The 17506-nt window shown below is 39.0% G+C and overlaps 1 protein-coding gene across 1 annotated transcript in view; it reads left to right on the forward strand.

Annotated features, from left to right (window-relative positions):
• Positions 1 to 17506, forward strand: part of cckbra (cholecystokinin B receptor a) — a 58362-nt gene that overhangs the window by 14938 nt on the left and 25918 nt on the right. Inside the window, exons 2-3 of the mRNA XM_004066683.5 lie at positions 4529 to 4777; positions 16021 to 16282. Of these exons, the coding sequence (XP_004066731.1) occupies positions 4529 to 4777; positions 16021 to 16282 (511 nt within the window). The remainder of the gene's footprint in view (positions 1 to 4528; positions 4778 to 16020; positions 16283 to 17506) is intronic.

Genomic DNA, 17506 nt, shown 5'->3' on the forward strand with positions numbered 1-17506 from the left:
GGTTTAAAAATTACTTAATTTAAAAAACCTGGAATTGTTGAAATCAAAAGAGACAAAAGAAATCTAAAAATGTGGGCTGTACTTCATAAGATGAAAGCATAATTTGGTCATGTGACTCAAAGGAACCCATGAATCTGTATTCCCACCACTCTGTTTCTTTTTTTTAAAGAAGTGCCCAAACTGTGGCATGTTAAAATTCTGATCTATTTTCTTTTTTCATAGATGAAAGAATTTTCAACTTATTTGTGGTTTTTATTCTTCATTTAACTTTTAGCTTTAGTAGCATTCTTTGATTTTTCCACAAGCGTTTTAAATGGCGTGATGTTTTCACGATTTTCCTCGCTGGATTATAACAGCACCGCTAAGGATTTCCCACATACTTCCTGTCCACCGATAAAGCCGGTTTATGTAAGAAGATCTCTCTGCTTAACGGTAATCAGAGGGAACATTGGTTGCGGTTGGTGCTCCAAGTCATTGCAAACAATTTGGAGCCTTTCATCTTACTGGAATTTTTAAATACAAAATGTGCCCTCATGGCAAAATTGTGATTAAAATGATAGTTTAGAGCCTCATCTCATCAAATTTTTATTCACCTTAGATATCTACCGCCTATCGTGCACAATATGCGAGGCGATTTCTTCAAGTATGAAGTCAAAACTCTACCAAGGTCTTTGTAGACAGATGAAGAAGCTCTTTAAAAGTTAGAATTAAAAACAAACTTAAACCAAATGAGGTGCTGTAATTGAACTGTAATGAAACCCCTGGGAGATCATGTTCATGGTTTGTTGAGCAAAAAGGGCAAATGGGTATAAAATAAACAGAGCTGAGAAGGGAATAAGGTGAAAGTTTTACAGATCAACTTTTCTGCTGAATATGCAGATCATAGAGGTGAAGGTTGACCTTCAATATTTGACTATTTCTTTTTTTGGGGGGGGGGGGGGGGTTGTGAGGAAGCTACATCCTTTAGGTCTGCCATGATGTCAATCTCGGCGTGATAAAAGTGCCGTCGGAGAAGCCATCAGAGGATTTCTTCATCAAAGGAATCATTTTTAGCTGGGATTTCAGAGGAAGGGGGGCAGGGGGGGTCCTCAGGTGACGGAGGTGATTAACATGCGTTCGGCTCCGTCTTCGAACCTCTTCTCTCTTTGTTGTTGGTCCCTCTGATGTGTGGCTGATTCCTTCTAAATTTCGGGCCAACCTTTTCATTTGTTTCATTTAAACAGTGTCCAAATAAAACCTATTATGTGACACAGAAACATATTCAAAATATATAATTTATTTTGCACTCATGAAATTGAGCTCTGATGGACAAAAAAAAACTTTAATCCTAATAATGACTCAAACATCCCAGGAATCTCTAAAAACCCCATCCAAAACTTTATTTTCACTTTATTTTGTTACCACAATAAAACTCAAAGGCTCTAAAGTGTACCAACAGTACTAAAGCTATCCCTGTTTTCAAAATAAAAGACTAACTTATTGCTCTGAATAGCTAAAGTAAAGTTAGCAGATAAAGTTTCAGTTCAGTCAAAAGAAACTGCACAAAACTACTTGGCTTTTTATTTTAAGAAACTATTGATTTTCTCATTATCTGAAATCATGACCAAGTTTTTTATCCCCGCTCCACTCAAATCTGATGCATTCCCTCGCAGACCACCAGATCCAATAACGTCTTTACTTTCCTCATCCCAGCTGGCGTTTGGCTCAAAACTGTGTAAGATGGATAGCTCTATTATTGCTCACCCTTTTTTCGGCAGTGCTAATGTTAGAATGGAGGTGTGAGGGGCTGTAAGCTGGCAGCAAAGCATGCCAACGGTCCCCCCCCACACCTCATTTGCAAATTTCTTAAGAAATACTGCCGCTCAGTTGAAATGATGTCCCAGGAAATGACAGGTTTTACGATTTTGGCTTAAAATCACGATTTAAAAAAAAGACCACTGGGAACGTTTTTACAAAAAGTTAAAAGATGATCGGAGTGGGTCAATGATCTGTACCTGTTTTCCTAGGTTTTGTTAGGTTGGTTTGATTTGTGCTTGTGCTCCATTTTTTTTAAAGTGTTTGCCATAATTATTTATAAATGAGGAGGTCAAAACATGAGAAATACCTTTTATTGTAAAGAATGAGTCTTGTGTTTGAAATGTTTTAGATCCATCAACTAAACTAAGGAAAAACTATGATACTTTTACGTTGGTGAACACACAAAACGGTAATCGACCAAACGAAAAGAATTAACATGTTTCAACACATGCCTTTATTTTAAAGTGTTTACTGAAAGAAAAACAGGAAGAGGAGCCCACTTAGATGACATTACCGAGCTTTTCTGTGGTGCACTCTTCACTCTGGCACACTGTGGTAGTGGTGACATTTGAAAGCACCCGTACACTCATTTGATCCTGTGTGTAAGAGCATGAGCCACGCTTTGCCTTGGAGGGGATGTGCGCCGCTCCGTCTGCAGGCCCTTCTGCGTGTCTTCAATCAGCGGAGTCAGTTTGAGCGGTTCATGGCTGGCCCCGACCTTGTCCTGTCAGAAGCTCTCAGTCTCAAAGGGTGACAGGCCGGTGTTTGTGAAGGGAGCATCCCAAAAAGCCTCCAGCGGGGCCATCCTGCTCAGGCCCAGGCACGTAAAGGAAGTCATGAAAATATCTTCTTAATAGAAATGTTAAACGAAATATAGATACTCTGCAGTAACATACATTCAGTTTGTTACACCTGTTCCATGTAGTTCTGCTGCGTGATCATGTTTTATTTCAGTATCTGGTCAAATATTGTCTATTTGGAAACAAAAACAAAATTTATTTTATTGTTTGCATATTTGTTGCTATTAAGTTGCATCTTTGTTTTTATCTACAGATATCTATTTTTTTTATTTCATTTTTTTTATTTAAATAAAAATTGCTCCATGACATGTTTTTCAAAAAGAACTCAAAGCGTCCCATTTAAATGGATCTTATATTTTTTTACCTTTGTGGTAACATTTATTTTCCAAACTCACAAATTCTGGAATATTGGCAGCATCTTTGATTATTTCAAACGTTTCAATCTTCACCCTGGTTTTGAAAATTGTTTTTAGTAATCAGGGTGTCTACTGATTTGCAGAAGGATTTCCACTAACCGGTTTCAACCACCTCGAGAAATCTCTATTTTTAAGTAAATTCTCCATGAATTTGCAGTTTTTCATTCTTCTCCCATTCTCCCGCACCAACGATCATGAGCTAATAAGCTAGCTGAGGTTAAGCGATTTACGACCACTTCACGATCTTTTGACACAATGCGTCGAGGAAATGTTAGTTTCAGAGACAGAGAGTCACATTGTGTTGACGAGAAAATAATCTAAGACCCATTCAATAGAATTTCAGATAATTTATTGCATTTCAAGACCTTATTTTAGTTAAATTAAATTTAAAATCTTTTAAGACGTTTTAAGGATCTGCAACCACCCTAATAATAGGTTTACATTTTTGTTTCACAGCTAAATTTATTTTTTGTTTATCAATTTGTGTTACTAACTAATTTTACAAAATGGGGAACGACTGTTCAGAAGCTGGGGGGTTTATCCTTCTCTTGGTGGGTGGGGTTAGTATTGTCTCAGTGGGCCAATCAGATTGAAGTTGGGCCATTCTGATGCCGGTTTTTTACCCTAAACTGTGTCGAGGAAAATATGTTTTCAAACTCTTCTAATAACTGTCTTTTTTTTGTCCTGCACAAAAAAAAACTTGACACTGGCACACTTAAAGTGTCGTTTTTCCCAGTTGATTAACCTTTTTCTGAATTTCATTATACGCTGATGACATGTTTTAATTGTAAAATCTCAGTCGTTTTGTGCTTAAACTTTAGAATAATTGAAGTAAATTAATCTTTGATACATGCTTGTGAGTTCAAAAGTTAAGTTATTGTTGTTTTATTTTTCTCATCATAGAAAAAAATAAATTGACACTGGTATAATTTAAATTAGTGTCTCATTTCCTAGGTGATCACCTTTTTTTGAGTTTCCCTATATGCGGATGACTTTTTGTTATGAAAAGTGAATTGTGTAATTTCATTTTGTTTTACTACCAATTACTAGAATTATTTGAGTAAATGTATCTTAAGACATGGTTGTAAGTCAGTAAGATTTAATTTGTTTTTTCCCCTCTAAATAAAAAAAAGACACAAGCACAAATAAAGTTAGTGTCTTATCTCATAGGTGATGACAGTTTTTCTGAGTGTCTTTACATGCTGATGACTTTGTTTTAATTATGAAATCTCAGTTTTATTTTTAACAACTAGATACATGCTAGGAAGTTGGTAAAACAGAATTTTTGTTCTTTTTCCCCTACATAGATAAAAGACCATCACTAGCACTATTAAAGTTAGTGTCTTAATTAACAGATGATCTTTTCTGTGAGTTTCCCTATATGTTGATGACATTTTGTTATACTTGTGTAATCTCTGTTTCTTTCACTACTTATTACTTGATTTAAGTGAAATTTATTTTGAATTCATGCTTACAAGTTGATAACACGTAATTTTTCTTTTTTTCCTTTATCAGAGATGGACTCGTTTCGCATCCTGCTCTACTCGCTCATTTTCCTTCTCAGCGTCTTCGGGAACCTGCTGATCATTGTGGTGCTGACACTGAACAAACGCATGCGGACAGTCACTAACTCCTTCCTGCTGTCCCTCGCGGTCAGCGACCTGATGATGGCCGTCTTCTGCATGCCCTTCACGCTCATCCCCAACATACTCAAGGACTTCATCTTTGGAGCAACAATGTGCAAGATTGTCACCTACTTGATGGGTGAGTTTTTAAGACTTGTTAAGAATATGGACTGGTTTTAAGAAAGATAAAAGGGGGTCTACATCTTGGTGCCAAAATATTGAATCCATTTAATTTTCCTGGGATTTAATATTGACCTATCATGGCTTTAGAGTGTGACCAAGAAATGACATGGTCGCAAAGATGCGCACATTCGTTCTGTGGAAAAAAAAAATATATATACACATCTCTGCAACTATGAAAGTCTCATTCCTGAATGTGTCTGCAGGTGTAATAGCCCTCAAATAAGAATAATTGTTTTTGTTTATGAGAATGTACATCTGAGTCATTCAGTCTGGGTCGGTATGCACAGCAAAGTTCCTGGAACTGTAACTACTTCAAAGAAAAAGAAGAAAGAAAGCAAAAGAACAAAATAACAAAATCAAACATTTGAGAAGACAAAAGTAAATGAAATGTTAAAAATGAAACAATGAAACTAGAAAAAGTAGGTGTTATGGTTGGATGATGAAGTTTGTCCATCATTTTGACAGTTATTAGACATGAACAGCCTTAAACTACAAAGATGAATGTTACTGCTGACCCAAACAGCTGCTGCTGTCAAAGAACATTCTAATTCAGAACATACCTATGAAGAGATTCTGAATATGTGCTGTGCTAATCACAAAACTTTTATACGTTTTTTTAAATTTCCGCTCAGTTAAGCATTTAAGTCCCACTCGAACTTCATTTCTATCAATTTTCAAAAGTGTTCAAGTTCATACATTAAAAAAACAAAACTTGTTTCGTTTTCTTGGACATAGTTCCTGCGGAGCGGCAGGATTTCATTCCCCTGTAAGTTGTGGGCAGGACTGTTTGTACTGGCGTAACCCTCTTCTAGTATCTCATGAATTCTTTGTTTTGCACGCCTTCCCGCTACCTACAGCCCCTCACAATTACAACCTAACATTAGTGGAGCAACAAAAATGGTGAGCAATATTGGAGCTATCCAGTTGTCGAGTTAAGATCCAGATTCCAGCTCAGACTAGGAAAACAAAGACGTTCATGGATATATTTGTTTGCAAGTGGATGCAGTAGATTGAAGCAGATCAGAGAGACTTTGGTCCACCCTTTTCTCTTGCTGTCACAAAACTGAGCTTTTTCAAACAAGGGTGTTTTTATTTGCTCTGATTTGAATAAAGAAATACTCAGAATTTTACTTTTAAGCTTATTTTTTAAATATATGTCCTTCATCAGAAAATTCCTACAAGAACATGTTAAAAACACCCAAAACAAAAAAAAAAAACGACATCAGAGTGGGCCTTTTAACTCAAATACTGCAAACAATTTCTCATTTCTGACAATGTAACATGTTCGCACAGTCGGAGGCTATGTTTTTTTTCCCCCACCACACACATTGAGCTGACTGGTGGAAGGGGGGGGGGGGGCACAGATTTACCTGTTAATTACAAGGTAATTTTCTCCCTGAAACCCAGCCAGTCAATTGCAACAAGCTACGATGAATGAGATTCATTTAAAATGGAGATGTGGCCTTTTGTGGTGCTCCAAAATCACGCTGCAGAACGGCTCCGTATCTAACAGGGCGCCTTTGTCGGGGGAGAGGCTTTCCTCTGGGCCTCATTTTCTCTGTCAGAGGGTAAGCTTCACTCTGGAAGCGCTTCAGCAGTCACACATCTTCAGGAGTGTGACTTCGCGATGAGCTGGCTCCCATCAGGCCAGAGTGAAAAGCGCCACGTGAGGCTTGAGTCAGATACAAGAGACACAGTACTCCGCACTTCGGTTGAGGGGACGGATTGAACGGTGAGAGCACCAATCCTATCACCGTCAGAGAAATGGCAAGAAGCATCTGTGAGGACAAGCCAGGCGAAGCTGCTTTTCAATTACGGGGCTCTCTGATCTGTGATACCATGGCCACAGGCTGCCTGGACTTTTAAACAGAGGCACTTTTTGGGCAGCTTTTGGCCTAGTTTCATTCAGAGACACAGACAGGATAATGTTGAGAAAATTTGTATAAAATGGTTTCTATACTGGACTTCACGGTGGTGCAGTTGTTGGCGCTTTGGCACAGCAAGAAGGTTCGAGATTTAAGGTTCGGTTGGGGGACCTAAAGCAGAATCACCAATGGGGGACCTCTCCGTGTGGCTTCCTCCCACCATAGGTTAAATAACGACTCTAAGGTATGTATTGGTGTGTGATTGTGGCCCTGTGACAGACTGGCGACCTGTTCAAGGTGTACTAAAAACCAGACTAGGAAAGTAATTTAAGCTAATATACAGCCCCTGTCAGGACTCTTAAAGCCAAAGCTTTTGTCTGTTTTATGAAAAATGCATTGTTTTCTGAATTGTGACGGACATCAGTGAACGTGAATAACCAACTTGTGAAAGCCAAAGACAATGACCTAAAGAGGTTAATTTCATAAAAGAGTGAGAAATTAAAAAAATGTTAACCAATACTAGAAATGCTATAGAAATATTTATATTTATTATTTACACCGCCCACGGCAACACACGTTCAAGAGGGCACTTCCAATTAAAAGTCTATTTAAAAGCATGTAAACGTACGTTTTGGGCTTCAACATTCAAAACTCTTGTACACGCATAGCTAGGCAAGTTTTACAACCATTTTTGGGCTCTATGAAGAAAAATGTGCTACCATTGAACGCGTTGAAAGTTAAACCTGGTCAAACTATGACCAACCAGGGGCACAGATTAGGGGGTGATGAATGGACGGCGTCCCATTTAATTCACAAAAGTGCCAACTGTTTCTAAGTTAATCATGGAGGAAAATTTGAGTATTGCTGTTTGTGCCCGACCGGATTTATATGACACCACGTTTTTCATGGATTAACTCTACAAGATAGTTAGAAGATATCTGTTACATTTTTAGGTTAACCTCTCTTCTCGTTTTCAACAAGAAGTTTGTGTTGCTATGTCCTACTCAAAGCTCTTAAGTTTATAGCTAACTTGGGGGGAAAACGGCTGATGGTGTACCACTGGTAATTGAAAAAAAAGTATTCTGCACAATGTAACTCGTAAAAAAATGATGTGTTTTTATTGGTAACATCTTTAAAAACAGGAAGCGGAACCCTTTACAGCGACATAAATCGTCCTCCCCAAACATTATGGTTGCCTCTTTTGGCCCTGCAGAGTATCAGCTCAGCAAATCCCCACTTCCCATCACCTTCCATCAGCCGGTCCTTTCTATTGACTGAAAGGTAATCAATAACTGGGGTCGGCAGGAGTATCATCTATTGATTTTACAGGAAAAAATCCTCAAACTCATCCGCCCTTTACACATTTTCCAGTTAACAAGCACATTAGTCCCCATCTGTCCTTAGCCTACCGCTTCTACCAGCATTAAAGCTCAATAAACCAGGTAAATATTGGTGCTGCACTGCTTCCCTGATTGGATAACAGTTGATGAAATCCATTGTACAGTATATTCCTTGAGATTCCTTCATTTTGTGCACACTTTACTCTGCATCTATTTGTTTGTACCTTTGTTTGTATCTACTAGATCGGTCAGCCAGTTTGCCTGAAGGGGACGTTTGCATAATACAACAGTTTGGCTTTAATGTTGTGACATTTTGCAGTAACGGCAGAAAGTTTGTGACCCTTCTAGCAGAGAAAAATTCACTTCATTTTGTTGCCTTTGGTCTAAATCAAAGTTACATTTAACAGAGCCTCATCCAGGGATCTAATTGCCAAAATGCAAATATTTACCAGAGATTGAAGCGAGCTGAGACTAACCCTCAGAGCTCAACTCGAGTTTTCTGGGAAAACCAATGGAATTGAACTTTTTTTGTGGGGGAGTTACTCCTGCATTTGAGATATGTTAACATTGTTAATTAAGCCAGAGACACCATGGCCAGAAACACTACAGAATTCTCTCTACTCGAAGTCTGGCCTCACAGCAGTGCAGAGCATCAAAGAGTGGGGGCTTTGATCAGCATGTCAGCGAGAAACTCAGCCAGAATGGCCTTGGAAAAGCAAAAGCTAGGAAACATGCAAAGAATGGGGAAATGTCCCAGCTGTTGAACATACAAATGGAAAAAGGGAGCAGTATGCAGAACTATCATTCAACCCTTTAACACCGGAGTTGTCACCGGAGTTTGCCGTGACGGCCAAAGTGATTTTTTTCTAACGGATAAAGTTAATAACTTTAAAAAAGTGTTTAAAAAAGTGTTATTAAAACTCATGCAGCATTTCTAACTTCACGACAAGTGTTAATAAGACACAAAGTTACTAACTTTATGTCAAAAAATAGTTAGAAATAGAATTAGTTTAGAAATAGTGGCTTTTCTTTGCATCAAAATCAACTAGATTACATGAATTGGGTAAACATTTCACAACTAGGGTGTGTTATAGGGTGTGAAGAAATTCTTGTACATTTCCAATGTGGTGTACCTTGGTATTGCTTTCATTTAAACAAATGTTGGTTCAAGAGGGCCCCCTTTGCTAGAGACTATAGTTCAACTCCAGTTCTCAGGCATTTATTTAATACTGAGATGACAGCAACATACTAAGCTTGTCAACTAGCTTCTCTGCTAACATAATTTACTGTCTAGTTTGTAGTGCAATGTGGTCATTTGCCTGTGAAGCCAACTGTGCGAGTGTGAATATTAGAATAAACAGAGTCTGGTGTGGTCAAAGGATTTCCTGGACCTCACAGCTACATATCATTTGTTTGTTGGCTACCAAGGAAACCCATTTTAATGTAATTCAAGATTCAAGATTCAAGATTCAAGAAGAACTTTATTAATCCCCGAAGGGAAATTTAGTAATAGTAATAGTAATTTAGTAGTAATGTCGCTTAAGATCTTTCATTACCTTTAAAAACGTATCTTTTCCACAAATATCAAAGTGTAAACTCAGTCTTTCCAACATGCCCTTAGAATAGTATCATCAGCTGAGTTTTTTCCTGTTTATTCCCACTTTGAATTCAAACTCTCCAAAGATTAACTTCTTAAACCAGCACTACAAGAACAGGGAGTCACAGACAGAATCGTTCTCTATAAAATTACAAAAACAAATATGTCTGCTGTCTTTTAAATGTCAAATTATGTGGAGAAGGCCTGTGCTAATTCAATAAGCTGCAGGAGCTATTTTTGTTGCTTGAAAACAAAGTTTAATTAGAGATGAAAAAAACTTCTTGTTGTTTTGGAGGAACTAAGTAGTGACGCTGGAGAGTCTTTATCAGCCTTCATGAAGATTAAGTGTCCTATTTGGAGAAGCTATTTTTTTCTTCACTGCAGACTACAGTTTTTGGTATTTAGATTTTTGAGTTTGAACTTTGAATTCCTTTCACAGATTAACGAAAGGGAAATCTTGGCTGTGACAGAGACATCCATTGAGTTAAACTACATTCTGTTAGTATTGGCCAATACCATTCAAAAGCAGGATGCAGGTATGTGATAAGGGTTTTGCAGCTGTTGTTGACAACAAAGAAGCCCCCAGCTTGTTTGCTAGTCTATGGATAACTGCTCCCTAGAAATTCTCAGAATTCAGTTATGGCACCACGCTTAGGTTCAAAATCCCGTGAGGGTCTTACAGATTTGTGTGCAGAACAGGCCTCTGTGGCAAACAAGCTGACGTGTAGAAGTATAAACATGCTGCACTGTTTACTATACGTGAGCAGGTTTTTTTTTCTAAATCCCCAAAACCAAATTCACTGCCCCGGGGTTGGCCGAGGCACCTGCCTTCAACCACCACCCAAACCATATTGTGCCTGTCCCTTTTGAGCTCTCCTGCTGGTGATGGGCCCCTGGGGGACTGATCCCAGTCATAACTTTGGACAGAACCCAACCGTGCCAGTGGGAGGAGCCCCAACCATCATGTGCTAGTAAACCAAATGCCTGGCTCCTGTGACGACAATCGGATCTGAACTGGGTTTTGTTTGGCTCATCACCTAGGACTTCGCTGGCTTTGGAGTTGGCCCTGGACAACTTAGCTCCAACTCGACCTCCACCATGTTAAGGTGGTGGTCATAGTCCACATTGAGAAGAGCCAGTTGAGGTGGTTTGGGCCTCTGGTCTGGATGCCCACTAGATGCCTCCCTGGGGAGGTGTACCGGGCGTGTCCCACCAGGCCAAAATCCTGGGGAAGACCAAGAATGCGCTATAGGGAATACGTCGCTTTGCTGGCCTGGGACAAGCCTCTGGATTTTCCAAGAGGAGCTGGAGAAAATGGACCCACGGATGAGGGATACGTTTTTGTTTTTTGGCAATTACGAGATGGAAAGTCAATTGTCCGCCTGATGTGTCATAAATTTAACCCCACACAATTCAATAACAGTTCTGGTGTGATTATTAAACCTGTTCAGGCTGACTTTTTCGAAGTGATGATTTCAGTTATGGGATACTTTATAAGTTTCCAATCTAGAACGCGCTGTATAACTAGAACCAATGGTAAATATCAAAAATCTCTTCGCTTTTACAGTAGCTCAGTTGGTTGGGTGTAGCACCAAACCTGGGTTCACTTCCCAACATCATCTAGCGTGGGTTCTTACGCAAGACCCTTTACGCTAGTGTGTAACTACTGTATGTAGCCACAAGGAGGCCTAACTCTGGGTCTCCCTGTGCCAGTCCATAGTCCGGCGTAAAAATCTTTGCAAAACTACATGTGTGAATAAGTGAGGCTGATTTGCTGAAGGTATATGCCGAAAGGTGGACTAAACTTTTCACTTTTACATTACTTTTTTATGTGCCTGCAAGCTTCTCTTCTTTTCTGTTACTGTTGGATGGGAAACAAATACAAAAGTACATACTGTACAGCAGGTGAAGCAACAGCATCTACACTGAGACAAAGATCGCTTTAGGTAGTGTAAATTCTGTCCAGGCAGGCTAACAAGCCATACTTTATGGGTTAGCTGGGGTTGGAGTGGTTTTAGATTCATTGTTGAACTTCAAATATCTTACTTGGTCACTTGGTGACCATACTATGGTGGTTTTAAATGACAGAATATATCATGACCACTTTTCTAAGACATCACAGGGGCGTTAGCATTTTAGAGAATTTACTGGGTGCTTGTTTCTTTGTAAGTTAAATGCTTAATGAAATGTCAAAAAAACGTTTTCTTTTTTTCAAGTGTTTTATTCCCCCTGGAAAAATAACCAATACTGTGGATGATTCATCTAGTTTTTTTTTAAGATTTTACTTTTTTTTTGAAACTCCATCCTGTTTATGGAAATGTCAGGAAGCAAACTGCATTTTATTTTTTCCACTACATGCTAAGATTGTTTTGTTTCTTTATTCTACCTTGAAACCTCCAGGCTTTTTATTTTATTTTAAACAAAGTATAAATTAGAGCTGCAGCGGGGCAAGACCCCCTCCAAGCATCAACAACAGAAATCCCCCTGGCACACCGTTTGGCGTTTCTCCCCGTCACCACTCGGTACGTGACAGAGACTCGTGGGTGTGAGAGACTTCTTCTGCGAGACTCCTCTGGTGCCCTGTTGAGATCTGTATGTGTCGACTGTGCCGCCCACCTCCTTCTGCTGAGGCAGAGCAGCGCACGCTGACCAGTTGTGTGCAGTCGACAGTAGTCAGTCAGTCACGGATGTTTAATGGAACAAATCTGAACGTCTCTGTGCAGTTTGGCGCACATCCATGTTTGTGTGAAGGGAAATGTCTGATAATTCCTCAAGATCCTTATTATTTGTCATATGACCATAGAGGGATTTGTTATAGAAAAGGATTTAGTAAGGCCCTAATGCAGGAGACTGAAGCAGACTGATAAGAATTTACATTTTTTAGATTTAAATCCATTAAAACTAATGAGCTAAAGAAGGAATTCATTATTGAGACAAACAGGACTGCAAACCCTTATTGTTTGGTTTGACACCTAATCTATTGATAGAATTTTTTTCATCAAGTTTGACTTTTTTCATGTGAAACAAATAATTTAGAATGCATAAGTTGTTAAACTATAGTCAAAGTCTAAAAAAGTTAAGTTATTTTGTTGTGCTGCTGTCACAATAGAGAGCAGATAGTTGCTATGGCTTCAGTTGGTCACCAGATGTCCCCAATCTGGTCAAGTTAAACTGCAAAGTTTTGGATCTTTTCCAATTTAAATGCTTTTTCTTAAAAAAATATATGAATATAAAAAAGGTTTGCACTTTGGTTTCTGTCCTCCTTGTACTTTTGTTTGATCGTGGTACTGTTTATATTTACTTTCGTCTTTTTCCATCGTTTTCAGCTAGATTCGCATGGCCATTACCAATGAAAGATCTATGTAAATGTATCTAAATGTGTGTTTTTTGGGTTTCTGTGTTCAAAAATCTTGCACATTCATGTAGCTATGCAAGTGTTTACAACAGTTTTCGAGCTCTACAACCAAAAAAACAATTGCAAGTTAAAACAGGGTCAAACTTTGTTAAATCAGAGTCCCTGATTTGGTAGTTATGGATGGATGGGATCTCCTTTAATTCATGAGATTAAAGAAGAAGAAGAAGCCCCTCCCTGCTTGTCCAGTGTGAACACCATAAGCTACATCAGGGCTGCTCATTCCTGGTCCTCGAGATCTACCACCCTGACTGTTTTCCAGATCTCCAAGTCCTGCTAGCTGCTGATTAGCTCAATCAGATGTCTCCACATTCTGATTGAATGAACACACCTGGTTCAGGTGGTTCAGCAGTAAGCAGTGCAGGGAGATCTGGAAAACAGGCAGGGTGGTAGATCTCGAGGACCATGATGAGCAGCCCTGAGCTAAATGCACGTTCAAGAACCCGTGTTTAATGCGTTCAAGAACCGGAATTAAATGCCCGGTCAGTACGTAGCTTAAGACTGAATGTCCCCAAAACATGACTAATCCCGTGTTTTTCTGCAAATTCATAACTCAGTCACCATCGTTTGAGTCCAATACACTTAATAAATAAATAAAAACTCTACATTTTTAATTTGAACTTAATTCAGTTCAAATGTATGTTATGGCTCTAAACTTCCCCCGTGACTTATTAGCCACACATGTCACGCCCCAACGTCAATGACAAAATTAGTTACTTTTAAAATGAGCGATGTGCCTGGAAAGTCTCCTTCTTCCTTTCTGGAGTTTGAGCTTTTGCTTTTTATTTCCACTTCTTCTTAGCGGTGCACGCGCCACAACCAATAAATCCTTTGCACAAAGTCAATGAATCTGCAGCTTTCCCTGATAGTCTCAGTGTGACAGTGGCCGGGGAGAGTCTCAACAGGGTTCATGCGAGGGCAGTGGCCATCCGAAAAATAAATTACTCTCCACTCAAAGAAAGGAGGAATCGAAGCATCCATTCACAGCCCTCTTTGTTCTTTTTTAAGGCTTAAGTCGAAATGCAGCTTTTATCCTCCCTGTTATACTTCCTTTTCTTTTCTAGTGCTTCTGTTTTGGACTATGGTTTGAATGAGAGACATGCAGCAAATATTTCCCCGAGCAGTTTCGACAGATTTACACGTTTTCCGGAAAACCGAACGGCACTCGTCATAGGAAAATGAGAACAGTAATGACTTCCTCTCGTGAGTGATGATAAAAGAAAAACGAGGGCTTCAGGCAGGACGTGTTCTTCTGTCGTTAAAGAACCGAGAATTGGGATTAATGTTTAAACAAGGAAATGCCTGTTTCAGGTTTCTCACAGACTATCAATGAAGGGAATGTGCTGTAGAGGGTTTAGGCTTCGGCTTGCAGGTATGAGTGCTTTACTGTCGTTTGTTCCACCCTGACTCACCGTCCAAACACCGGCGGAGTTTGCTCCTCCTCTGCAAAACATACATATTCATACATGCAAATGTGAACTTGGCCTTTGATGGCTCTAAAGACAACAGCTCTTAAAAGGAACAGAGTTCAGCTCCCGTTGTGCTCCTTCACGTTCCTTCTTTAGTCATTCCAGCAGCAGCTGTGTGGAAACAGCAATTACTTTATATTAATATTGGCTCATTGCCTCCTTTTCCCTATCACAGTCAGTCTCATTGAGCTGCTGTTGCCAGTTAAAAAGGATCTGAATAAAAGAACTTTGCAGAAATGAAGGCAAGACTAGGTGCAAACATGAGACCAGTCATTTCTTCAACATACAGTATGTGCCGATGAGAGAAGCAAAAATAAAAGAAATGTAAATGTGAACCAAAATGGGTAAATTGAAGGGCGTTGGAACACACTTCCTTTTTAGGAGCTGAGAAGTCGGCTGTCAAGCGACAACCAACACATGTGACGGTTTGTGCAGTTTTGACCACAAATGTTAAAAATTGTCATGAATAAATAAATCAACACATTTTTTTGTTAGCGTATTCACAATACCTGCCTAACCAAACATTTTGAAAGAGTGTAGTGTATCTCTCAAAATGACATTCATTCATCAGTAAGCACAACCAGAAATAATACATATTAAAGCTGCTCCGGATTATCAGGCGCAATTTTATTTCCTGAAAAAAATTAAGCCATGTACCAAGAAACATATTATCCCAGATATTGTGTTCCTTCAGTATTTGACTTTAGTATGAAAAATAAAAGAAAATCAGTCAATCACTAGAATGCTTTTATACCAACGTTCATGGACACAAGCTGCAGTTTGGGTCAATTGAGACGGTAACTCGTTTTTATAGATCCCAAAATCTTAAAAAAGAAAGGCCACAGTTGTCATAGAAAAACACTGAAATAAACAAAACTGTGGCCAATACTTTAAAAAAAACAAACTCTTTGGGGGTTAAAGTTGGACTTTTAAATGGGCAAATGTTCTTCTTTGAAACCAGCCTCTAGTGGTCATTTGAGGAATTGCAACGTTTGGGACTTTAGCTTTGCTTCTGCGTTTGCTTTTTTGGATGACATAAAATCATTTACGGGCTTTTTGTAAATACAATTTTGAGTGTACATTTGGAAAAGAGTGCTATATTTACCTGGTGAGCTGCTCATTTTTAAAATCTTTGTCCGTCTAAATGTTGACTTTCTAGAGCAGAAATAAGAACATTCTCCGTCTTAATTAAAGTGGGTTTCAGGATTTACTGTAGGTTACAAAGATAAACAGCCATTGGAACTATATTCTGAGTCTCCACTGTGTCACAAATAAACTGCAGAGCAAACTCAAAATCAAAAATTAGTTTGAGAAAATGTTCTTAGTTAAGACAAAATGTCATTTGACTTCATTGTTCTTTTTATATTAAGACTCTTAGTAAAATAGTTGATCAACTTGGTTCAAAACAGAGCTTGAAGTCTACATGTTTTTCTAATTACTTGGAATTGATTGTGAGCATTATGACTGATGATGTTCTAGCTGCAAAAATGGCTAACAGACTCCTTACTTCTTGCAGGGGTTTCTGTCAGCATCTCCACCTTTAGCCTTGTGGCCATTGCGATCGAGCGATACAGCGCCATCTGTAACCCGCTGCAATCCCGCGCCTGGCAGACCCGTTCCCACGCCTACCGTGTCATCGCCGCCACCTGGGTCATATCACTGCTAATCATGGTGCCATATCCGTTCTTCAGTGCCCTCAAGTCTTTCCCAAAGACCAACGGCACCATGGGGCACATGTGTCGCTTGGACTGGCCCAGTCAGCAAGCTGAGCAGACCTGGTGAGTGCAGAGGAGAGAAGGTCATACTAAAAAAATAAATTAAAAGTTATTAAATCAATCAATAAATAAATAAAATAATATTAGGAAAGGTTTTAGCTTTTACCACCGCTCATTGGTGTAGCTGCAGGTAGATGATGCCTCAGACGTCCCTTCAAGCCGTATGTTGTCCATTAAATTCAGGACTCAACTTTATTTTGCATCACCTTGAACAGATAAAACACAAAACACTTTTTTAATATATTTGGGAAAAAATGATAGCTACATCTGTATTGACTTTAGATTAGCTTTAACTTTTTACACCGGGCCTTGGCACTCCGGTGTTAATATTTTTTTGTGCAATTGACGCCATTCCAATTGGTTCTGACACGAACAAAAGCAGCTTTGTGTTGATATGCAACACTACAGCAGAAGTGTTGACACAATCTACATAGGTCAACTGATTCTGACGCAGAGAGTAAAGCGCAAAAGCCATTTTTCTTCACTTTAGGTCAATTAGGATTTTTGACCAATTTTTTTCAATTTAAAAATAACTATGAACTCACTCAAACATATTTAGCAACTTTTTTGTGGGCATGAAAGAGTTTTGGAAACTTCAAAAATGTATTCTTCTTACTTTTCATGGCCAGCAGTGGCTGCTGCTATCAACCCCTTCACCACATCGGGATGAGCTCACAGGATAGACATTAAACAAAAACCAAAGACCTTTTCCTCAGAGAAGTTACCAGACACCATGCAGTGCAAAATGTTAATAAAAACAAAACATTTCAGAATGTGTACAAATATTTACTCTAAATGTGGGCTTACAGATTACTTTGATAAAATTACATCGTCTTAGTAAAAAAACCCTAGTCTGACTGATGTTCCATTTGGTAGAGTTAAAAGAAACAAAAATAGAAACAAAACATTCATTTCATGATAATGTGATGGTGGGAGCGGATCAGGCACACACTAAAACTGGGGACTGAAATCAAGCGAAGACGTGGTTCCAAATTAAAAAAAAAAAGTATCATAAATAATGTATAAAAGGCCGAACCAATAAAACACACCTTGGGTTAAACAAGTAGGGGCCTAGAGCCCATCTGCAAACAGAGAGATGGACTTTCAAAAAAACCAAAACACCCCACTCACCTGCTGGACGGAACACAGCCCAGGGGAGAGAACACAAAACGAAAAAGAGAACCTCCACTTGAGTGCCAGTTATGTTGCAGGTAGATGGAGAAACGT

This window comes from Oryzias latipes, chromosome 2 (assembly GCF_053564925.1).
Source record: "Oryzias latipes strain Hd-rR chromosome 2, Olatipes_Hd-rR_3.1".
NCBI classification, from domain to species: domain Eukaryota; kingdom Metazoa; phylum Chordata; class Actinopteri; order Beloniformes; family Adrianichthyidae; genus Oryzias; species Oryzias latipes.